This window comes from Sinocyclocheilus grahami, unplaced genomic scaffold (genome assembly GCF_001515645.1).
Source record: "Sinocyclocheilus grahami isolate Dianchi unplaced genomic scaffold, SAMN03320097.WGS_v1.1 scaffold127.1, whole genome shotgun sequence".
Taxonomy (NCBI): Eukaryota; Metazoa; Chordata; class Actinopteri; order Cypriniformes; family Cyprinidae; genus Sinocyclocheilus; species Sinocyclocheilus grahami.
Genome location: NW_015505306.1, coordinates 1,030,179 through 1,054,503, shown reverse-complemented (window position 1 = coordinate 1,054,503; position 24,325 = coordinate 1,030,179). Strand labels below are relative to the sequence as shown.

General features: G+C 38.0%; 4 protein-coding genes across 4 annotated transcripts; 1 reads left to right on the top strand and 3 right to left on the bottom strand.

The window, feature by feature from the left end:
- Positions 1–244: 244 nt before the first annotated feature.
- cog1 (component of oligomeric golgi complex 1) lies at positions 245–12,563 on the bottom strand. The gene is made up of 14 exons (XM_016279107.1): positions 12,203–12,563; positions 11,018–11,262; positions 10,395–10,576; positions 10,079–10,249; positions 9,144–9,294; positions 8,861–9,071; positions 7,706–8,491; positions 3,421–3,567; positions 2,470–2,631; positions 2,223–2,347; positions 1,938–2,046; positions 1,657–1,766; positions 1,167–1,248; positions 245–539 (listed from the first exon to the last, which is right to left on the bottom strand). The coding sequence occupies exons 1-14, from the start codon at positions 12,509–12,511 to the stop codon at positions 402–404; spliced, it is 2,928 nt and encodes a 975-aa protein (XP_016134593.1). The 5' UTR covers positions 12,512–12,563; the 3' UTR covers positions 245–401.
- Positions 12,564–15,684: 3,121 nt separating this feature from the next.
- Positions 15,685–17,322, top strand: smim22 (small integral membrane protein 22). The gene is made up of 4 exons (XM_016279190.1): positions 15,685–15,782; positions 16,377–16,522; positions 16,595–16,662; positions 16,769–17,322. Exons 2-4 carry the CDS (start codon positions 16,396–16,398, stop codon positions 16,814–16,816), a joined length of 243 nt encoding a protein of 80 aa, XP_016134676.1. The 5' UTR covers positions 15,685–15,782; positions 16,377–16,395; the 3' UTR covers positions 16,817–17,322.
- An 875-nt stretch (positions 17,323–18,197) lies between these two features.
- Positions 18,198–21,123, bottom strand: LOC107590434 (protein rogdi homolog). The gene is made up of 9 exons (XM_016279177.1): positions 20,922–21,123; positions 20,310–20,381; positions 20,128–20,210; positions 19,903–19,957; positions 19,574–19,654; positions 19,324–19,419; positions 18,514–18,612; positions 18,321–18,434; positions 18,198–18,215 (listed from the first exon to the last, which is right to left on the bottom strand). The coding sequence occupies exons 1-9, from the start codon at positions 20,997–20,999 to the stop codon at positions 18,198–18,200; spliced, it is 696 nt and encodes a 231-aa protein (XP_016134663.1). The 5' UTR covers positions 21,000–21,123.
- A 1,856-nt stretch (positions 21,124–22,979) lies between these two features.
- LOC107590433 (putative oxidoreductase GLYR1) lies at positions 22,980–24,071 on the bottom strand. Its single transcript, XM_016279176.1, has 4 exons — positions 23,893–24,071; positions 23,618–23,800; positions 23,102–23,226; positions 22,980–22,988 (listed from the first exon to the last, which is right to left on the bottom strand). Exons 1-4 carry the CDS (start codon positions 23,981–23,983, stop codon positions 22,980–22,982), a joined length of 408 nt encoding a protein of 135 aa, XP_016134662.1. The 5' UTR covers positions 23,984–24,071.
- Positions 24,072–24,325: the final 254 nt, after the last annotated feature.

Genomic DNA, 24,325 nt, shown 5'->3' with positions numbered 1-24,325 from the left:
CACTTGCGAAAAATGTAAATGAAATATGCAATCAAACTTTTAATTAGGGTAACTAATCAGGATGTCATGCTAAAATATACATTTACACCAAAATGTACCTTCTAATAAAAAATAAAATAGGACTATATTGTGTTTCAGATTCACCAAATAATTTGAATCCAAATAAAATAATTAAAAGCCACAAAATAATAGCTAATGTGCTTGATAAATACAAAAAGTGTCATTTTCATTTAATCTTTCCCTTTTATTAATATGCTTTGCATTGCAATTTCTTTTTATATCGTGATTTTGTGAGAATAGGCAATACAGGACACAGTTTAACATTTCAAAATGTATTTTAAATATTATTTTACATAGTGTTGAATGCGGTTAAAAAAAAATAGCAACTTTATAATAAAAGTTTATTTGGCCATGCCAGAAAGCCAGCCTAATTTAAAGAGAGAAGGGGCTGCGGATTCCTCTTCTTGATTGGCTAACTGCCTGAAGAGATTTCCTGGGCGGAAACTATCCTGTGGAGCAGAAGCAGAGGAGGGAGCCACCTAAAACAGAAAAAAATCATGTAAATTTCCTTAAAAATAGATTTTCATTTCATAATGTTGGGACACAGAGCTTTAAATAGTTTTTCCACACAGTAAGAGGCAAAAAGTGTCACCACAAGCTAAGGTTTTAGCAGTTTTAAGGCCAGTGGAGAAATCTGTAACTACATGGCGCTTATTTGCTTATAATACAGAAGTATTAAGCTCAAGATAAACTCGTGTGATTGATGATGCTAAAACTGCTCAATCCTCATACTGCACAATATTCATAATGTATTAGTTGCATTTGAGTGCTGCTTTGCCAAGTGTTACATTCACAAAGCATATCCAGCTGATGTGACCAGAGTGATTAAAGTTCAGGAAATTCAAAACAATGCACTGCAAGCTCACTGCAAAAAATGGCAGCACACAATATAACATCACCTATCGCCTTGAGATCCAATAGCTCTTCTGCTAGGCCACGTAAAACTGGGAGCATTGATAGAAAGGGACTCATTTGCAAAGCCATGATAACATAAAACTCCAACTGAACTCTTTTTCTAAAAATATTATCACTCAATGGTTTATTTTTTTAAACATACCAGCAGAGGTATTTTAGCACTGTACACATCAAATGCTTAAGCAACCTACCAGTGGTCTAGTGATATCTGCTCCATGTGTGGCTGAATTAGTCTTCCGAGAGTTTGTCATACTCAGTGGCAGCAAACCAAACCTTAAAGAGGGAAAATATTATTATAATTTATTATATATTTATAATATACATTTATAGATAAAATTAAATATCTAACAAACATAATATAATGAAAAAGATAATGAATTAAAATATAAATGAAATGATTACATTTACTGAAAATGATTATATGATTACATTTAAATATAAATGAAAATGTAACATTTAAAAATAGTTTTAAAAAGATATATTAGTATAATTTTATTTTACATTTTAAATTTAATGTAAAACTAGTATAGTCAGTAAAATGTGCTATTCAAATAGTTTATGACGTTCCTAAATAAATATTGTGCAATAATGAAGCACACAGCATGACAGCAATAAACTAGCCATAAATATATAACAATGAGTTAAACAGTGTGAAGGGTAAGATAAGAGTGTTATAGTCACCGGATCTGGCTGCTTGCCAAAGGAAGGATGTTGTATGGTTCCTGAGAGTTGAGATTGTTGGTCCTAGAGGTAAACTGCTTCTCTGTGCCAGTCAACAATCCTAAAAGCACCTAGAAACAACACGAGACCCAATCAACATTAGGTTGCTCAGTTTTGCACACAGGACAAAACACTATTAAAGGCCACAATCATCATGCCAATCTAAATCACATGAGAATAGGATAATTAAACTGCAGGATGTTTAAAACAGGGTTAGTAGGAGAAAACTTGGCTATGCTTACAGAGGTCCTTTGTGAGAGCCGGTTCAGGTTACTGTTCAGATGTGGAGTGAAAACATCCAGGTCAAATGGATCAATGTGACTTTCCAGGGAGTCGCAGACCTGCTGGATCCTTAAACAGCAAGAATAAAGGAAAAGTGTAAGAGGTCTGCTGCTTAGGCAAGAGCTATTCTTGGTGTAATCGGTTGTGCTTTGTTTTGAAGTTGGAAGGTCAAGTCACACTATGATTGTGCTTTCATGACTTCCTACTGAGAACTTGTGCCCATCCCTAGCTTATGAACAGGTTACCTTGGGTCTTGCTGAGAGCGGGAACTCCTGCCCTCTTCAAGGCGGGACCCTAGAGTGGCACTGAGATAGCGAAGGTCAAACAGCAGCTGCAAAGCTCTGCTCTGGGTCATGGGGAGCTTTGCATCCTAGATAGAGCGAGGAAGCAAGGACAGGAGACAAAAGAAAATTGGTTTTATGGAATCATTCCATTATTAAAGTGACTAAAAAGCAGGAATGGAAGGATAAAAGAGACATTTGATCATCTCACCTTGCCCTGTGTGTCCTGAGTGAGTTTTTCATACTCACTCACCACCTGGTCTAGACAACCCCGCAAGAGGTCGAAGAGAGTGACCTTTGGTAACGCATGACCTCCGACCCTATTGACCTCAAGGCACAGATGGAAGAGTAACGAATTAACATACCATGATGGCTGTAGAGAGAGAGAGAGAAAAAAATTAAATGATTTTATCATTTATATAGAAACATCCTTTCAGTTCAATAAAACATTTTGCAAGGGTTTCAAAACAGGTGGCCACAAGGGGGTGCTAGGGAGCCCGCAAAACAAAATTAAGATTTTACATATATTAAAATAAAATATAAAACAGTTATTTAAATAGTAGTAATATTTCACAGTATTACTGTTTTTATTGTATTTGATTAAATAAATACAGCCTTGGTGAGCAATGTTTCAAAAACATTTAAAAAATCTTACTGACCCCCCCAAACTTCTGAAAGGTGCTGTTGCGTATTTGTTTATCTTCTGTAAACTGATCATTATAAATGAAAAGACATAACTGACTTTATTTTTTTTTAAAGAAGGTGGTCCCTTAAAAGTGTATCATCATATTTGAGGGTTTGAAAAATTTTGGAAACACAACATGCTAAAACAGGGATCCTCAAATCTGGCCCACGAGATCCACTTTCCTGCAGAGTTTAGCTCTAACCCTAATCAAACACACCTGAGCATGCTAATCAATGTCTTCAGGATCACTAGAAAATCACAGGTAGCTGAGTTTGATCAGGGTTGGAGCTAAACTCTGCAGCGCATTGGACCTCCAGGGCAAGATTTGAGGAACCCTGTGCTAAAAGGTATAAGAAATTGAGTATCCCACATTAGGTCTCATTAGGTATTCATTAGGTCTCATTAATGCATTTAATATATTAATAATATATAATATATTAACTTTAATAATAATAAAAGGATAAATGTAGCGGTGACCTGCACAGGGAGGCGTATTTTGGACATTATACTGTTTCCTGACTCCGTCTCTTCCTGTATTTCAAGCTCTTCCCAATTTGTCGCAGTACTCAGAATGGATCCAGCGGTTCCAGCATGAAGAGTCGTAGCAAAGCTGCCCACAAGTGCCTGAAATGCATTTTTATTTATTTTAATTTTATTGAAGAATATAAGCGTTAAAAAGCTTCCCCAACATATGTTCTCTGCACAAAAGCATCCACTCTGGTGAATGAACTCTATTGATTTTCTGTTCTCAGAATGTATTGTTAACACCTCCAGCTCTTAAACAAAGAGTGTGTTCATCATCTTACCCTGGTGAGTGCTGAGCTCCAGATACCATAGGCCTCCATGCTGCAGGACAGAAGTTCCTCGTTCAGACAGCTCCACTTAGCCTGTGCTGGGCTGACATCTGCTGCCTTGGCTGTGTTGCCTTTGCCTAACTTCTTGCCCTGTCGTGGAGTACCTCTGCTCACAGGATCCAAGCCCCCCTGCTTCCCCAGAATGCACTGTTTCAGACTAGGACACAGTTCCCCCATTGACTGGCATAGTCTGGCCATAAAGAGCACTGAGCTTAACTGGCTGGGGCTGGTAGTCTTAGTCTGGGCATTAGCGAGCTCGGCGCGCACACTAGAAAGGATGTCCCTGACACATGCCAGGCAATGCTCTCTAAGAATGTCCTCCACAGCTCCAGCATCCATATAGCGGTTAATAGGGGAGTTAGTCATGACTGGGACCATCTCTGAAAGCTCCTTGCCATTTTTTTCAGAGGGCAAGTAGTGCTGTAGATCATCTAATTTGGCTTTGAGCTTGGAGTCCAGGGAGAAGCAGAAGGTCTGAACGCAGGGGGTGAGGGCCTGTGTCTTCATGGACAGGCCGCTCTTCTGCTGCGGGCTGCGCTGGGCTACACTCACCCAGGCTGTGTCGCTGAGCAGGTCACCTTGAGACTCGGACCACAGGAAAGCTGCAACGTCACTCTCGTACTGCGCCCCGCGGCTGAAGCTCCCAGCTGTGGCTTGACCCTGCAGATCCCGCAGAGCTGAAGACAAGAGCTGTCTAGAGCTGCTGGAGATCCCTTCTGTGCCCTCCTGCGTGATCACCTAGAGAGATCAAGGGTAAACAAGTATTTTCATTCAATTACCTAAAAAAATGCCCAAAATTACACATTTATGGATTATCAAAATAATATTCTAATAATCAAAACAACAGTGTCCCAACTTTTTTGTTTTGTTTAATATATACATTTTGTGATTCACTAACATGCAGTACCACCCTGACATGGTGAATTATGTATATAGTCAGGTGGTCACAAGAGACATGTTTAAACCACATATTACATCCAGGTGTGAATAGCAATCAGTCTTGCCTGAATACTTGTGATGGGATCACAGGTGTATGTTATTAGCAGTTGTAAACAGTGCTAACACACTTATCAGACTAGTTAAACTGGTTAAACCGGTTACGAGTACCTGAAGTCGCTGCAGAAAGAGTTGCTGCAAAAGGTCATCCCACAAGGCCAGAGGTCGCTCAAGGAGGGACTGACACACAGTACTCCAGTGCTGACTGATGGACTCGCTGCTGAGCAGTTCCCACACAGCATCCCGAATTGCAGCCAGACCCTTCAGACTTTTCACATAGACCAGAAGGCTGCTGACTCCACTGCGGATATCCTCCTTACAGCTAATAAAAGACAAGTGAGCATTTAAAACAAATACTGAGAAATATGAATTAACATTTGTGGGAGGGACATACGTATCAATCCACTGCTGCAACGTGTCTCTGAGCTGCTCCCTCTGTATAGGCTGCGCTAGTGTCCGAAGGACAGGTTGGAAGTTCAACACTGAAGGGGGAAGGTATTTAAACCAGCTTCCTGTGCTCATCTCCAGAACTTTCTTCTCTTTCCCTGGATTCCACAGAAAATCACAAAGTTTCCTTTAGGCAAGTTAGTTAGGCACAGGACGTAAAAGAACAAGGTGTCAGGTTGGTTTGCACACAAAATTAATGAACTTTTCCATTAATTGGCAATATTTGCCGACTGGAATTTATTTCCTGTGGCATTGTTTTTTTACCTTTGGAAGGACAATCAAGCACAATACTCCAATCAAGCAGAATACAATTACTGTTACCAACAAAAATAGTGTCAGCATCAACAAAAGCTATCTATATACTGCAAAGGTGGAACAGACGCTGCATATGACTTGGAATTTATGTTTATTTACACATTGCATAATTTAAATAGCCTACATGAAGTACATAAATATAATATTTTTAAAAAAAATCACAAAATAGGGCTGCAATATTATGACAATTACGTTGATTATTGGTCTTGATATTTTAATAAAGATTGTAAATGTTGATTAACAGAATACATAAACAACATTTTTGCATTTGGGGAAATTGCACATCATATTCTGGCTATACAGACAAAACAAGCGAAGAACTGTGATTGGTTTTTATGCATTTGTAAGAGCGTGAGCACTGAACAAAACTGCTGTTTTCAGCGGTGACTCATCTAAACACCTCTGACTGGCCATTTATTGCACTGGCCAGAAATGTGTGTATCTTGAATTTAAAGGGCATTTTTGTTTTTCGGTGGCATTTTTGCCCCAAGCTTTAATTTCCGACCCTGGTGAACCCTTACACCAATGTTTGAGCATCACAATGCAAACGGAAAATCGATAACCCACCAGAGGATGTGTTGGAGGTCACATTCTCCAAGGTGGTGAAAAGCAGCCCACATCCCAAACTGTTATCGGACACATGGCCCTCTGGAGGCACGTAAAACACAGCGTATGCCTGGTACAGAGTGGTGACCAGCAGCTCCACCAAAGAACAAACCTGTGCTTTAACACCAGCACCTAAGAGAGGGACAGCATCACATCTGAATGAAGAACAACCGCATGCAAATGTAACCTTTGATTCTAATAAACTGAGAACAAATAAGAGAACAAGTTTTAAGTATTCATAAGCTAAAAGGTTATTAATATTATTAAGGTTATTCACCATGCTGGGGCTGATTGAGCAGTTGCTGAATGGATGCTTTCCTTGCCAGCAGGAAATCAGCAAGTGCCTGGCGAGGGGAGCTGTCTTCAAGCAGAATGGTGGAGACCAATGCTTCAGCGATCGCTTGATCTGACACCGCCCTGCCGCGCAGCACAGACTTACTCTCCAGTAAGATGGTAGACCTACAGATAAAGAAAACCAGCTTTTAGTAAAAGAAAGAAACTAAACCAAATGGTGCATTTAAAATGCATTTAAAGGGATAGTACACACAAAAATGAGAATTCTGTCATCATTTACTCATCCTCATGTCATTCCAAACCTGTAAGACTTTGGTTAATCGTCCAAAAACTAATCAAAGTAACTTTAATGAAACCTAAGAGGTTTCTGTTCCCCGACTGAAAGTCCAGGTAATTAAAACATAAAAGATGCAAAAAGGATATAAAGGCACTGTAAAACGAATCTTATGAATATATTAAAAATAGCATGCATCTAATTAATAATCTCATATGACTATTAATGTGTGTCTCATGGGTTTGGAACAACACGAGGGTGAGTAAATGATGACTTAATTTTCGTTTTTGGGTGAACTATCCCTTATACGGTTATGTGATTCAATAACGCACCTGAAATGACCAGCAGCTGCTACCTGGCGCACCAGGATGGGGAAGTGAGAGAGGACGGGGCTGTATTGATGCCCTCTGCCCTCCAAGTGTAGCTGGCTGTGAAGGTGACAGCACAGCAGGTAGAGCTGCGTGGCCTGCAGGTACTGCGAGGACTCCATCGCGCTCCACACACGCTCAGGGATTTCCAGAAGGAGCTTTATCTGTGATGCCATTGTGTAGAATTTCTCCTGTGACTGTTTCTGACCCTGCCAGGAACAAAAACACATTGCCAACACATCTCATGAACATCTAAATTGAGTTATGACTTTAGGGATTTGTAGTATATTGATAGAAACTGGACACCAATAAAGAATTGAGGCATGGATTTACAGTATTTACACATAACCTGATAAGTTCTCTCTCTCTCAGATTCAGATTCAGATTCAAGTAGCTTTATTGGCATGGTAAAAAAGTATCTTTACATTGCCAAAGCACAGAAACATGTAAATAGACATTTAACACAAATATACATAAGAGTAGAAGTATATAGCATATAGCTGCACAAAAGCATCCACTCTGGTGAATGAACTCTATTGATTTTCTGTTCTCAGAATGTATTGTTAACACCTCCAGCTCTTAAACAAAGAGTGTGTTCATCATCTTACCCTGGTGAGTGCTGAGCTCCAGATACCATAGGCCTCCATGCTGCAGGACAGAAGTTCCTCGTTCAGACAGCTCCACTTAGCCTGTGCTGGGCTGACATCTGCTGCCTTGGCTGTGTTGCCTTTGCCTAACTTCTTGCCCTGTCGTGGAGTACCTCTGCTCACAGGATCCAAGCCCCCCTGCTTCCCCAGAATGCACTGTTTCAGACTAGGACACAGTTCCCCCATTGACTGGCATAGTCTGGCCATAAAGAGCACTGAGCTTAACTGGCTGGGGCTGGTAGTCTTAGTCTGGGCATTAGCGAGCTCGGCGCGCACACTAGAAAGGATGTCCCTGACACATGCCAGGCAATGCTCTCTAAGAATGTCCTCCACAGCTCCAGCATCCATATAGCGGTTAATAGGGGAGTTAGTCATGACTGGGACCATCTCTGAAAGCTCCTTGCCATTTTTTTCAGAGGGCAAGTAGTGCTGTAGATCATCTAATTTGGCTTTGAGCTTGGAGTCCAGGGAGAAGCAGAAGGTCTGAACGCAGGGGGTGAGGGCCTGTGTCTTCATGGACAGGCCGCTCTTCTGCTGCGGGCTGCGCTGGGCTACACTCACCCAGGCTGTGTCGCTGAGCAGGTCACCTTGAGACTCGGACCACAGGAAAGCTGCAACGTCACTCTCGTACTGCGCCCCGCGGCTGAAGCTCCCAGCTGTGGCTTGACCCTGCAGATCCCGCAGAGCTGAAGACAAGAGCTGTCTAGAGCTGCTGGAGATCCCTTCTGTGCCCTCCTGCGTGATCACCTAGAGAGATCAAGGGTAAACAAGTATTTTCATTCAATTACCTAAAAAAATGCCCAAAATTACACATTTATGGATTATCAAAATAATATTCTAATAATCAAAACAACAGTGTCCCAACTTTTTTGTTTTGTTTAATATATACATTTTGTGATTCACTAACATGCAGTACCACCCTGACATGGTGAATTATGTATATAGTCAGGTGGTCACAAGAGACATGTTTAAACCACATATTACATCCAGGTGTGAATAGCAATCAGTCTTGCCTGAATACTTGTGATGGGATCACAGGTGTATGTTATTAGCAGTTGTAAACAGTGCTAACACACTTATCAGACTAGTTAAACTGGTTAAACCGGTTACGAGTACCTGAAGTCGCTGCAGAAAGAGTTGCTGCAAAAGGTCATCCCACAAGGCCAGAGGTCGCTCAAGGAGGGACTGACACACAGTACTCCAGTGCTGACTGATGGACTCGCTGCTGAGCAGTTCCCACACAGCATCCCGAATTGCAGCCAGACCCTTCAGACTTTTCACATAGACCAGAAGGCTGCTGACTCCACTGCGGATATCCTCCTTACAGCTAATAAAAGACAAGTGAGCATTTAAAACAAATACTGAGAAATATGAATTAACATTTGTGGGAGGGACATACGTATCAATCCACTGCTGCAACGTGTCTCTGAGCTGCTCCCTCTGTATAGGCTGCGCTAGTGTCCGAAGGACAGGTTGGAAGTTCAACACTGAAGGGGGAAGGTATTTAAACCAGCTTCCTGTGCTCATCTCCAGAACTTTCTTCTCTTTCCCTGGATTCCACAGAAAATCACAAAGTTTCCTTTAGGCAAGTTAGTTAGGCACAGGACGTAAAAGAACAAGGTGTCAGGTTGGTTTGCACACAAAATTAATGAACTTTTCCATTAATTGGCAATATTTGCCGACTGGAATTTATTTCCTGTGGCATTGTTTTTTTACCTTTGGAAGGACAATCAAGCACAATACTCCAATCAAGCAGAATACAATTACTGTTACCAACAAAAATAGTGTCAGCATCAACAAAAGCTATCTATATACTGCAAAGGTGGAACAGACGCTGCATATGACTTGGAATTTATGTTTATTTACACATTGCATAATTTAAATAGCCTACATGAAGTACATAAATATAATATTTTTAAAAAAAATCACAAAATAGGGCTGCAATATTATGACAATTACGTTGATTATTGGTCTTGATATTTTAATAAAGATTGTAAATGTTGATTAACAGAATACATAAACAACATTTTTGCATTTGGGGAAATTGCACATCATATTCTGGCTATACAGACAAAACAAGCGAAGAACTGTGATTGGTTTTTATGCATTTGTAAGAGCGTGAGCACTGAACAAAACTGCTGTTTTCAGCGGTGACTCATCTAAACACCTCTGACTGGCCATTTATTGCACTGGCCAGAAATGTGTGTATCTTGAATTTAAAGGGCATTTTTGTTTTTCGGTGGCATTTTTGCCCCAAGCTTTAATTTCCGACCCTGGTGAACCCTTACACCAATGTTTGAGCATCACAATGCAAACGGAAAATCGATAACCCACCAGAGGATGTGTTGGAGGTCACATTCTCCAAGGTGGTGAAAAGCAGCCCACATCCCAAACTGTTATCGGACACATGGCCCTCTGGAGGCACGTAAAACACAGCGTATGCCTGGTACAGAGTGGTGACCAGCAGCTCCACCAAAGAACAAACCTGTGCTTTAACACCAGCACCTAAGAGAGGGACAGCATCACATCTGAATGAAGAACAACCGCATGCAAATGTAACCTTTGATTCTAATAAACTGAGAACAAATAAGAGAACAAGTTTTAAGTATTCATAAGCTAAAAGGTTATTAATATTATTAAGGTTATTCACCATGCTGGGGCTGATTGAGCAGTTGCTGAATGGATGCTTTCCTTGCCAGCAGGAAATCAGCAAGTGCCTGGCGAGGGGAGCTGTCTTCAAGCAGAATGGTGGAGACCAATGCTTCAGCGATCGCTTGATCTGACACCGCCCTGCCGCGCAGCACAGACTTACTCTCCAGTAAGATGGTAGACCTACAGATAAAGAAAACCAGCTTTTAGTAAAAGAAAGAAACTAAACCAAATGGTGCATTTAAAATGCATTTAAAGGGATAGTACACACAAAAATGAGAATTCTGTCATCATTTACTCATCCTCATGTCATTCCAAACCTGTAAGACTTTGGTTAATCGTCCAAAAACTAATCAAAGTAACTTTAATGAAACCTAAGAGGTTTCTGTTCCCCGACTGAAAGTCCAGGTAATTAAAACATAAAAGATGCAAAAAGGATATAAAGGCACTGTAAAACGAATCTTATGAATATATTAAAAATAGCATGCATCTAATTAATAATCTCATATGACTATTAATGTGTGTCTCATGGGTTTGGAACAACACGAGGGTGAGTAAATGATGACTTAATTTTCGTTTTTGGGTGAACTATCCCTTATACGGTTATGTGATTCAATAACGCACCTGAAATGACCAGCAGCTGCTACCTGGCGCACCAGGATGGGGAAGTGAGAGAGGACGGGGCTGTATTGATGCCCTCTGCCCTCCAAGTGTAGCTGGCTGTGAAGGTGACAGCACAGCAGGTAGAGCTGCGTGGCCTGCAGGTACTGCGAGGACTCCATCGCGCTCCACACACGCTCAGGGATTTCCAGAAGGAGCTTTATCTGTGATGCCATTGTGTAGAATTTCTCCTGTGACTGTTTCTGACCCTGCCAGGAACAAAAACACATTGCCAACACATCTCATGAACATCTAAATTGAGTTATGACTTTAGGGATTTGTAGTATATTGATAGAAACTGGACACCAATAAAGAATTGAGGCATGGATTTACAGTATTTACACATAACCTGATAAGTTCTCTCTCTCTCAGATTCAGATTCAGATTCAAGTAGCTTTATTGGCATGGTAAAAAAGTATCTTTACATTGCCAAAGCACAGAAACATGTAAATAGACATTTAACACAAATATACATAAGAGTAGAAGTATATAGCATATAGAGTCTATATATCTGTATACAGTAAAATGAAAGTACTAAGTCTCTCTCTCTCTCTCTCTCTATATATATATATCTTTCTAAAGTTTGAAGTCAGTAAGATTTTTCTTAAAGAAATTAATATGAAAAATTACAAATCTTGTAAAAGATTTCTATTTCAAATAGATTGTTAAAAAAAAAACGTATTCATCAAAGAATCCTGAAAAAAATATTAAGCAGCACAACTGTTTTCAGCTTTGCAAATAATAAGAAATGTATTGAGCAGCAAATGAACATATTATAAGGATTTCTGAGGGATCATGTCATATCTTGTCAACATTGTGATTTTATTTCTGACAATGGTGGCAATTTAATAGATGGAGCTGCGGATAGCGAATAGATTGAATCCTGTAGTCTTGAGACATTATTTCAAAGAAGTGAAAGCTATATTTGTTTATAACGAACATTTGACATATTGTGTTTGTATCTGGCGGTGTGGACCCATATTGAGCGACGAGAAAATTAAAGCAGCAAGTTGCACTCATGTAGGCGAGAATCTCTGACCAAACTGAGTAAATTCAGTAAGAATAAAAAATACATAAACGTTATTATTGTAATTTTAGCAGGCTGTTTTGTCCCAGTACTCCAGAACGAGAGCAGCACAAGAGCTTTACCTCAGCTTTGCCGCTGGACTGAGGGGCGTGTTTGGACTGTTTCAGTTTGTTGCAGTACCGGAACATGTCCTGGATGGACTGAACGACACTCTCCGAGCACTGTCTCATCTCGCCGATCGTGTCAGCAGCGTCGATCAAATCCCGGTAACGTTCACCGACCATCTGTCGAAGTTCCTCCTTCTTCTGTTCTATCTCTCCGCGCACTTTCCTCTCGATAGCGCGGATCTCATCCGTACTGTAGCGTTCAAATAAAGCGGTGGGGTCTTTAATTTCCGAGACCCGGAGAGACTGGGCCGGTACCGTAGCCATCTCTTTAAAACTGAGCAGGTAACTCCAGAAATAAAACCCGGAAGCACGAACAGCTCTCCTTCCACGTAAACAAAGGGTCAGAGGTCATTCCTCTCATATTGAGTAAAGTGAGACAGCGACCCCTTTAGTGGATGTTTGGTAGTGCCTCCAGCACAATATTTCTTCTTTCATTTTCTTTCTTTTTCTTTCTTTCTTATTATTTTATTTCTATTATCTTAGTATATATAGCGATTATTGACCCTCAACGATCCTTTTAATATCATTAGTAATATTATTGTTGTCGTTGACATTTTTAAATTCTGTTTATGTGTTTACCATCCTAATGCTACATGAATCTGAATAAAAACACTGAATACATCGCAAATCAAAAGAAATGTTGATTTATTGAATGGAATACAGACTGCATTAGCTGTTTTATTATTGAGTAGGGTATGGTGTATCCCTCTGTAGTTAATATTTTGTCAGCACCACATTAAAGGCCACTGACTTTATAGATTTGTGTAGTTTTTGTGCAATTATCCCACTTCCGCAAAACCATCTCACCGAAAAAACATCTGCCTTGAACTGCCTTCAAGACCTACAGGTGTGGTGTAATATTCAGTTCCTGTGAAAAACTGTTCCAGTGGGTGGAGCTACATGAATATTCATTAGTTCTCATATTGTGGGCGTGTCCTTGAGACAACGCTCAAACGAATGGCACCGAAAATAGAGTTGAAAAGCGTGCACTATTTCGAAAAGGTAACGAAGTTTCAATGTGAAGAATTAACTGCAACAGTGTCAAAACAATGCATAAGTTTGTGTAATATGATAAATCGTCTGAGCTGTTCTGCCTGAATGATTACAGGCACACAGCAGAGCAAACAAGAAGCGAATAACCTGTGCTTAACCATTAACCAGGCTAATATAATTTTTACTCTTTGATGTGCTGAGCTTTTTATTTCATTTGTGAGACAAATTTTGATTGAATAGTTTGATTAGTAGCCTACCTAGTTGTCATAGGTGACTAGTACTGCAGTGTGCTTACATCAGTGCTTGAAATAAACCTCTACAAATGTATCTGTGGCCTAATAAAATGTATATAAGCAAAACTGGTGAGTATCCTGTTCTTTTCTTCTTCATATTATACTGGATATCATGTAGAATTATTAATTTCTTAAAAGTAAATGTGCAAATATGTCACATATTTCTTTTTTATTATTAAATATTTAAGTTTTTTTTTATTTATTAAAAAAAACATCAAAATATTTCCACATTCACCTGTTTGGGAATCACCAATCTCCAAGCACTAATAGATTAAAGGTATAAGTGCACCCAAAAATGACAACTCTGTCATTATTTCTCAAACTGTCTTCTACAGAAGAATGAGTCATACAACCTTGAAACAACAGGAGAGCGAGTGAATTTTTATTTTTGAATGAACTGTCCCTTTAAAATGTATCTGTTCTTTGACCATCTGTTGCACTGAAAAACAACCTACTTTCATGTCATATGTTTAAGAATGGTGTGTGAAAGCATCCAAAATGTCATGATCCACAGTGTTGTGTTAATCATGCTTAACATCTGAAAATCTTATTCAAAAGTGTTTCTCATTTTTCAAGTATATACACATACTTGAAATATATATTTCAAGTAAACACACACACAGTGTTGTGAAAGTTTTTACCCCCTTCCTGTTTTTTTTTTTAAATGGTTTACATTTGTCACACTTACAAGCATTTTGTATTTACTTGCATTATCTTTGCGTAATATTAAAATTGGTTTGATTATCTGAATCTTTTACGTGTGACAAATATGCAAAAAAAAAAAACAGGAAGGTGGCAAAAACCTTTTCACGGCATTGTACATACACACACACACACACACACACAATGAAACCATTTCTGATCTTCAACACTGTTGGACAGGGATTCCCAAACATTTTTTTCAGCCAAACTCTGTTCTCCCAACTCCTCCTGAGATTAATGTCTTCTGAGAATAATTAAAGTTAGTATATATTTCAGTACTTTAAGAACACACTTTCATGTTCACAGTTCTCTGATGTCGGTTAATAGTTACATGACATGCAGGTTAACAAATAAAATGTTATCTTTTTTAGTAAGTCTTTTATTTTGACTCTTTATAGCAAATTAAAAACATAAAAATTATATTGTAGATTATATAAATATTAGTTACAATCATTAAATGTTACTAAAAGTACGAAAGTAAATGCTTTATAAATATAACTCAAATTGAAAAGACGAGAAAACTTTCAAAACAATATGTGTATATGGAATAAAGCAATGCAAAATGAAGTGAGTGTCTGGAGTCTGAGATAATTATTAAAACAGCCTCCATATATGTCCAGTTCACACAGTGACCTCACATCCAATCTGAACCAGTGACTTTACACGCTGATCAATATATGTGGAAAACAAAAAGCATATTATAACATTGGTGACGATGATGTATGATTTCTTAAAATAAAATAATATTCTTGGAGTAGCTGCTGACCTATGTCCAAGAAGACATCATAACAGTGCTTTAAAGGTTTATGCACTGTATTATTTAATCAATTACAAACTGCAATGTTTGTTATAATGATTAGCATTTTAACTACAAAAAATATTTCTCAGTAGGTATGTAGCTTATACAGGTAACAGAAACACTGGCTATATACAAAATAAACAAGAAATTAAGAATGACACGGGATGCTCCAACAGACTAACTTATATACATTTTATTAGGCCACAGATACATTTGTAGAGGTTTATTTCAAGCACTGTTGTAAGCACACTGCAGTACTAGTCACCCATGATAACTAGGGAGGCTACTAATCAAACAAAAATTAGTCTCACAAATGAAATAAAAAGCTTAACACATCAAAGAGTAAAAACTATATTAGCCTGGTTTAGCACAGGTTATTCGCTTGTTTGCTCTGCTGTGTGCCTGTAATCATTCAGGCAGAACAGCTCAGACGATTTATCATATTACACAAACTTATGCATTGTTTTGACACTGTTGCAGTTAATTCTTCACATTGAAACTTCGTTACCTTTTCGAAATAATACATTAAACAAGTTGCGATTTGAAGAGCGTGCACTAATATTTTCAGTTCCATTCGTTTGCGCGTTGTCTCAAGGACACGCCCACAATATGAGAACTAATGAATATTCATGTAGCTCCACCCACTGGAACAGTTTTTCACAGGAACTGAATATTACACCACACCTGTTAGCGCCACAGCGACAGGTGTAACGCAGTAACCCGGAAATACGACAGACGAAAACAACAGGTGAGAGATCGATAATTCCTCTGAAAGATACATTAGGACAATGTATGACAAATTAGGCAAAATAATAAAATGTTTTCACAAAAATAAATGTGTTATATACGATTAGTCTACATAAGGATGGATCGAGTTCTTTGATTTTCCTAACTTTAACGATTGTAAGATTAATAGCTTATTATAAAAAGAAACGATCAAATATTTAAGTATTGATATAGCCTAAGTGTTAAACGCATGAATTTGAGCTCATAGTCTGTCATTTTTTAACCGGATAAACGGACGAGTAAAACAATGCCTAGAAGCGGCCATTGTTTCCCCTATCGTTTCTAGTTTCTTAATTCAAAATATATTTTTCTAAAGTGTAAAATATATATTATACCTTAAGATTCTCGTTGTGGTTTATTGTTAGGAAGTTTATCTCTTTTACAAGTTCTTCTGGTCGAAAACTAGTGAACTTCCCGTTTATTCAGGATGTCATTTGAGTACATTTGAATGTTGAACAGGTTGGTTTCGTTTATGGGCATCAGGCTTTTATTTTCTCAGTTTGTATTTTGAGATATTTGTTAGCAGCGTGTAATTAATATAATTCCCTGCATCTAGGAATCTTCTTACTGAAGTCATGGATAAGAACATACAGCAGGATTTTGAGAACCAGTTCAATGATGTGGTCTCAAGACTACAATCAAAGAAGATGTTTCAGTCGGACTGGGACATTGCCTCTTTCGCAGTTTTCTTCATCTTTATAGGCAAGTAGAATTAAGCAAAAATAAGAAATGAACATAAGTAGGAATCATTAAGACTGTGTTAAATGTCCACAGGCATGGTCCTGTTGCTGGTTATCTTGGTTCTCATCCGCTGCTGTTGCTGCTGCTGCTGTGATGAGAAGGTCAGAATGCTACTGGTGTAATCTCACAGATAACCTATCTATAGATTTATGAAACAATACAACTGTCATGACATTTGTGGTGACAGCAACTGTTTCAACGTTACAGCCAAGAAGACAGAAGGTGGGTGTCGACAATATGGGAATGGAGCCGTGATCTTCCAGAAACAACAGGCACCATTACATCTATTTTTTCCCTATCAGTTTTGCCACCTAATCACTATTTATGTGTGAACAAGTAAAATAATGGAGGTAGGAGAAAAATATTTTAGGTAGATACTTCCTTATAGGGATGATAAAAGCAAAAACCTTCCCCTACTGTGCAAAAATGCAGTTAATATTTACCCAGGAAATCACATGATTGAAGTTGCATTCCATTATAGATACTGGATCCACTTCATCAGAGAGAACACAGATTTTTATATACAAGCATGCTCACCAGTTTTGAAGACATTGGTTACTTTCTGGTTACACTTTATTGAAGCAACTTTCCTGGATGGAACCAATGCAGGTCCTTGACAAATGGCCTCGGTTGAAATGAATTTGTTTTTACTTGTCCATTGAACAGTATGTTTAAGCTGTTAATCTTGTACCTGACTGTGAAGACTGAATCCACTTAGCCTACACCTTTTCACTGAATTAGCCTTGTCCAAGATTTAAAGTGTTTTTTTCCTTCCTAAAGCCTAAACACATATTAGATGAGGTTAACTTCAATATAGGCTAGATTACTGAAAAACAGTCAACACTGACAATGACATATACTGCATAAACACAAAAAATATGTCACTGAATACCTTCATCTGAAGAGCCTGTTGTTTCAAATGAACAAATTCAGTCCATATACTACATACACAGCGCACTCTACCTCTTCTGCAGAACAAGCACACAAAATGAATACACGGTCATATAGTAAAGTCACAACAGATTATTTCACGGAAATTGTTCATGGTATTTTTTTTTGTTCATAGTGCAACCTAGAGCATAATTAAGATCATTTTTATTATCATTCACTGTAGAGTTTTGGTCAGAAATAGCTTAAAATGGTCTGTAGTTCCAGAAACTAGAGAAGACAGAAATCTGCAAATAAAAGGAAAGAAATGAACATGAAAATGTATCTTCTGTTAGGTAATGAAACGTATTGATTACAGCATTCCATTTAGATCTGCTCTCCTTGTGTCAAAGTTTTGCTTTGTGTTTTGCAAAGCAAATGGTGGATCACAGGTATTTGAATTAGTCTACAGGACAATCATTAAGAACAACTGGTGAGTTTACCTGGTCTGATCCACATTTCACAATACTGTTCAAAGTTTGGGTTAAATACGTTTTTTTTTTTTTTTTAAAGAACTAAATACTTTTATTCAGCAAGGATGCATTAAATTGATTAAAACTTATGTGCAACATTTCTATTTCAAATAAATTGTTCTTTTGAGCTTTCTATTCATTAAAAAAATCCAGAAAAAAAAATTCGCTCACGGTTTTCATAAAAAATATTAAGTAGCACAAGGTTTTCAACGTTGATAATAATAAATGTTTCTTTCTTATGCTGATTTGAAGTTCTAACAGAAAACAAAATGATTGTGCATTTTAAAACACACATTCTTGATAAGAATGACTGTAAAAAAAATAAAAAATATTCGGATGGCTTGAAAATGGCTTGATACCTTAGTAGTGTTAGGCTGCAGGACATGTAGTTGATACACCGTCAAACACAGTTTACTGAGATTGATATAGAAGTTCACCGTCACGTCACCAGGCATTGGAGGTGTGAACATTTTCTAGAAAGAACAGTAGAAACATTCACAAGAGCACATGGAGAATTCCACATTAAGATCAAGTAACGATCTGCATACTAACCATTAGGCCACTGGCTGCGAGCTCAGGAAGAGTCATGCTGGCCGGGGTTGTGAGTCTGTTTCGGGCTCGGGTCAACTGAAGCATTACTGCATCCATAAGCTGAAACACGAATCTTTGTCACTGAGTGCAATCTCACTTCACATACAGTACCAGTGAAAATGTTAAGACTGTAAGGAAAGTATGTTCCTATTTCAGAGTAACCTGTAGCACACAACAGCTTCAAATGTACTCAGTTCAATTCTGCACATATGAACCACACAAGTACACACGAAGAAAACCAGGGGCCAGTTTTCTCAAAAACATTTCTTATGAATGTTCTAGAGAGAAAACTTATGAAATGCAGTATTTGGATTACTGAAAAGTATCTACTTAAAAATCATTGTAAATAACCTTTTATAGTTAAGATAACTTGACTTTTTGCTGGACTCTACACAATCAAATAGGGACCTATTTCTAGGTGTGCTCTCTAGCAGAGCACACACAAGTACAGCACACAAGAAAGATGGAGCACAACACCTTGAGACATGCTCTTTGAACATGACTATGGTGCGTTAAAAAAAATGTGACTAAGTGCAGAGAGTAATAAGAAAGGTAATCTGCAGGCAGCACAAAAAGACAGCCGCCTTCTTAAAAAAAATCAGATGACCTTAAGTAAATATTTGAGAACTTAATTTAAGTTTTATCACTGGTGCCCGCAAGGATTTTTTGTTTCAAGAAATTTCTTATCTTCTTTCTTTAGAAGATTTTTTTTTTTGTGAATCTGGCCCCTGGACATCAACTGTAAATATTTGTGTATGGTGAAAAACAAACCTTATTGACTTCAGCTCCAGTTTTGAAGTGATAACTCTGGTCATGGCTGCTTAGTAACTGCAGGGCCTGATTCACATGGTTTCGGGCATCCTGAATCTAAATAGGGGCAGGATGTGTTTTAACGGCAATTTTTATAAGATATAAACCACCCCAAAGGAGATCATGTTGAAATAAGGCATTTTAAAGATCTTGTTTTGATTGATTGATTTTTTTTTTTTAAAGATCTTAGAGTAAGAGAAAGAAACATTACCTGCTGCAATTTCCACTGTTTATCATCTCGGAATGCAAAATGCATTACTTGACTGCTTTTAGCAACTTTAATGTTAATATCCTGCAGAAAAATATATATTTTTTTATTCTTCCCATTTTATATTGATTCTAATAATAGCAAAAGTAATCACTGAGCTCAGATAAACTGCATTGCAAAGCGTCTTTGCAATTCCACTGGCTGACATCAAGACGTTTAGTTGAATATAGTATCATACATTTTAAAAAGGCCAATTGAAGTACCAGAAGCAAAGCAGTGCCATTCATGCTGAAAGCTGACTTTATTTTCATGATGGTGTGAAACACACTTACAGCCTGAGTTAGAGCTTCTCCTTGTAGCGTCAAAACACCTTTCACCTGGTCCATCCTAAAAAAAAAAAAAGTGCAAATTAAAAAATACATAAAAATGCAAGTATTTCTATACATCTTCAGCGCTGTACGCACTCCCATAAAACTGTAGTAACAAAAAACAAACATGACTGTATACTTTAAATCTAAAATGGTCCAAACAGAACGGTCTTGTTTCATGGCTCTTACGTTGAGCTGCCCAGAATGAAGTTCTCTTGTTTCAGCTGTCCTTCCAGACCTGGTGACGGCATTGAAAAACGCCTTGATGCCTCCTTTGGTGAAAGCAAACAAATGTTATTATTAATGCCCTTTTTTGCACGATAATACAGAATTATTCTGTAGTAAGCTAATTTTTAAGTATCTGGAGTTACCTTCAAAATGTCTTGCAGCTGTTTCAGCACCGCATGCACCTCTTCTTTCAGCAGCCAATTAAATTCCTCCTCCTAAAGCACCCAAAAAGTTGCCTTCAATACATATTTCACTAAAAATATACATTCTGTCACCATTTACACACACACTCATGACTAATGTGTGACTTCCTTTTTTCTGCATTTTTCTCTATACAGTGCAAGTCAATGGTGCCTGAAGCAGCCATTCTGCCTTTATTTTAAACAAAATAACAAGTCAACAACACAAGGGTGAGCAAATTATTTTAAAAATTCATTTCTGGGCGAACTATCCCTTTGATTCGGTTGCAGAATTAAATCGATCAGTATGGTGCGTTACTGGGAGAAACAGTAGTCAGTATCAGACTTAATGCATAAACCGAACAGAGCAACGATGATAAGGCAGAACAAATCAGTGTCACGACTGTTTAACCATTCACACCAGGATGAATTTGGACTTTGTCCCACCAGCTGCTCTGCAAAACTGCACCAACAAACTCAATTGCAACCGCAATCCACCTGAACTCTGACTGCTCTTAATCAAAGCATAATAACCTCGCGTATGTCTGTGAAGCAGCTGCCATGTATTACACTCACCAGCACAGTCCTCTCCGCTTGACTCGCGGCCGTCATCTTCGCTAGTTCAGACAGAGTATATCGCTCTGCTCCGAGCATTACAATTCAATGAAGCCGTCCTAAATCTGCTGAAAATAACTCGAACAGTCCGCTATGTAGTGTGCCTGGGTAGAAGCAGAGTTGCCAGGTTTTCACAAGAAAACCCGCCCAACGCCACTCAAAACTAACCCAATCGCGTTTCGAGGGGGTCCCCAGTTAAAAATCGCGTCCCGGGGGGTAAAATACACGTTTTTTGGCGGGGTTTCCCTGATAAAATTCGCATTCCAGGAGATAAATATGTTTTTGGAGTCGCTTTAACCCGCGGCAACAGTGTTAAAGTAGCCCAATTCCGTGGGAAAACCGCGGACTTGGCAACACTAGTCAGAAGATCACTCGTAAACAATTAGATGATACGCCTCCTTTTCCTGAACTTCCGGTTGGTGTAACCTTGAAATCTTCCGGCTTGGAAAACACAGGATTTTCCCGATTGTTGTTGGGTTTTTTTTACAACGCGAAACCCTATTTGAAAATTAATTTCCATAAATGAAAACTACATTTGAACAACAACATTTTTTATATGGCATTGCGCTTTCATTTCATAAATATTAACTCTTATGAAATGAAATACGGACATCAGACGTAAGAATACATAACCAGCTGGACATTCTGTTTGTTTATTCAGAGGGTTCAGTTGACCGCACAAACAAAAAAGAAAAGAAATTTCACATTTACATGAAATTATAAATAGCTCCAATTATAACACCAACACCTTCCTTGCACAACTGGTATGCCATTACCAACTCGGTTTAAGCCACAAAAATCAAACCATTTACAGTAAATAAACCCATTCGCCAAGACAAAAGAACAGTCTACAATATTAAGACAACAGCTGATTAATAAATTCAGTAGAGTCAAACTGAAAGCATGTTATTCCATGTATTCAAATAACCCAACCCTTTGATGGGGATATATACAACTTCTTAATCTTACAGAGTCACAAAATTATCATCCATAACCAAGCACTTTAAAGTCTTTTTTTTTTTGGTCAGAACAACAATTTATAGAAAAGGAACCACCCTGTATTTGTTCGGTGTAAAAAAACAAACAAACAAAAAAAATTACCATATTATACGCCACTGAATTTATGGCTTGTAATATCACTAAAAATTAACAAATGTAATCCTAATTTAGGGATAAAATGCACCATAATGTTAGCTTGACTTTGTTTTACATTTTTCTTTTTTTATGAGTCATAATGGTAATTCAAATAAAAACTGGCAAGTCAATTAGTTTAAGCAATTAGGCAAAAAAAAAAAATACAAATAAAATAAAAAGCAACAGATCACTCTGCCAGCCGACTGACTTGGACAAAATATGACAAGTCCAATTTAAAAGTTTCCAAATAACACAACTTAATGTCTTCAATTTTTTTTTCCTCCACAACAGCTGAAAGAATTAAATGCTGTGATACAAATGCTTTTCAGCATTAGGTTCATTGGAAATGATGAATAATTTCTTCTGTGTGATTATTACAGCCAATTTCAAAACATAAAAAAATACTGCATTTCTGATAAGGCAATAAAAACTAAATCATTTACTAGTGAACAAGTGACCTCTAAAACTAAGGGTGGGTGGGGGTTTCAAAACATAAAAAAATACTGCATTTCTGATAAGGCAATAAAAACAAAATCATTTACTAGTGAACAAGTGACCTCTAAAACTAAGGGTGGGTGGGGGTTAAAAAAAATTAAAACACTAAAACTAAAATTTAGTTTTAAATGCTACAAATGAATTTAGGCATCACAATATTATGTATAACGAAAAATGGATATTCATTTTGAGATTTGCTAAAGATTACATTTAACCGCTTTATTAAATTAGTGTTTTTAAAGATTAACTTTGAGTATTATATTCTGGTAAAAGTAATCTAAATGTAAAAATAGGGGAAATTACTATTAAATATCCATATACTTCAATTAAATATGCATATTACAGTTTAATTCAGTTCTTTGGTTAAATTTAGATTACTATCAAATTGCATTACAGAATCTAAAAATATATACATTAGTTAGCTTACATGGTCAATCTACCAAAACTCAATGAAGCATCAATTGTGGCCATATTATAATCCATTCAGCTACCGAATACTAATGCTGTTTTACCTCATTTGCAGCAGCCGCCATTGGTGTTGGATGATTAACCGAATCTCCCATTGAAATAGCTAATCTCAGATCTTTCTGAATATGTTTCAGGTAGTAATCAGGTTTGAAGTTGCCCTGCAAGATATCTGAGAAGAAACAGGTCAAATGTTAAATAAATAAGCTCAATTGTAGTATCATTTTAATATTTCCAAAAAAGTTAAACTGTCATACTATGTTGCCTCTTGATTCTAATAGTCACCAGTTTCCATTTATGTTTTACAAAATTTCTGTAATTAAATTTGTGCAATAAATGACTACATTGGCTTTTGGGTGGACACCGTTTCACATTAAGACCAAAGACTACGATCTCCAAGCAGCACCATGTTACAGAAAATGGTTAATTGGCAGGAAGATTCAAAGGTAAACTCAAATCTACCAACACATAAAACATAGTAACTATGACAACTGCTATTATAAACGACTATTATACAGAGAGGCTTCTAATCAGAATTGTAAAAAAATAACAAGTAAGCCTACTCTGGCATTTCTGGTCCACAAACGTGCTTGCCATTTGTCCTTGGCAAAGAATATCCAAGAATGTTTGTTGTGACTGTCCCGTGGCCTGCGCCAAGGTCAATCCCTCTGCGATGGTTGCCATGAAACTGCCTTGAACCATGTTAAGGATCAGCATCATTCGTGCAGCATTTCCTGCTTCCCCTGCTTCGATAGAAAAGACAAAGTTAATATCATGTGGAAACATGCAACATCAGCCTCATATACAGCCACACAGCACGACTGAAATGATGTAGTACCTATGAAGAAAGACGTCTTCCCCATTGCCTGGAAGCAGCTGCTACAGTCTTCATAAACACTGCGGTCTCCTGCAGCAACAATGACCAGCATACCGTCATTGGAAAGCTGCTGGCTGCCCGAAACCGGAGCTTCTAGGAATCTGCCGCCTCTGGATGTGATGACCTACAGATTCAAATGAACCTTAGTAATGGACTTCCCCTGGTAATGTCATGAAAGACCTGTCTAGATGATGTTGGTTACCTGTGCGAGCTCGGTGATGGTTTCTGGATCAACGGTTGACATCTCTATGTAACATTTGCCTGGTCTGATTCCCTGTAGGACTCCACTAGGACCTAACACAAGCTGAACGGAAATAATACTGTACATATAAACCAAAGACAGAGCAGCTTGACAGATTGAAAACAAAGAGCCATGTACAAAAATGAACCTACA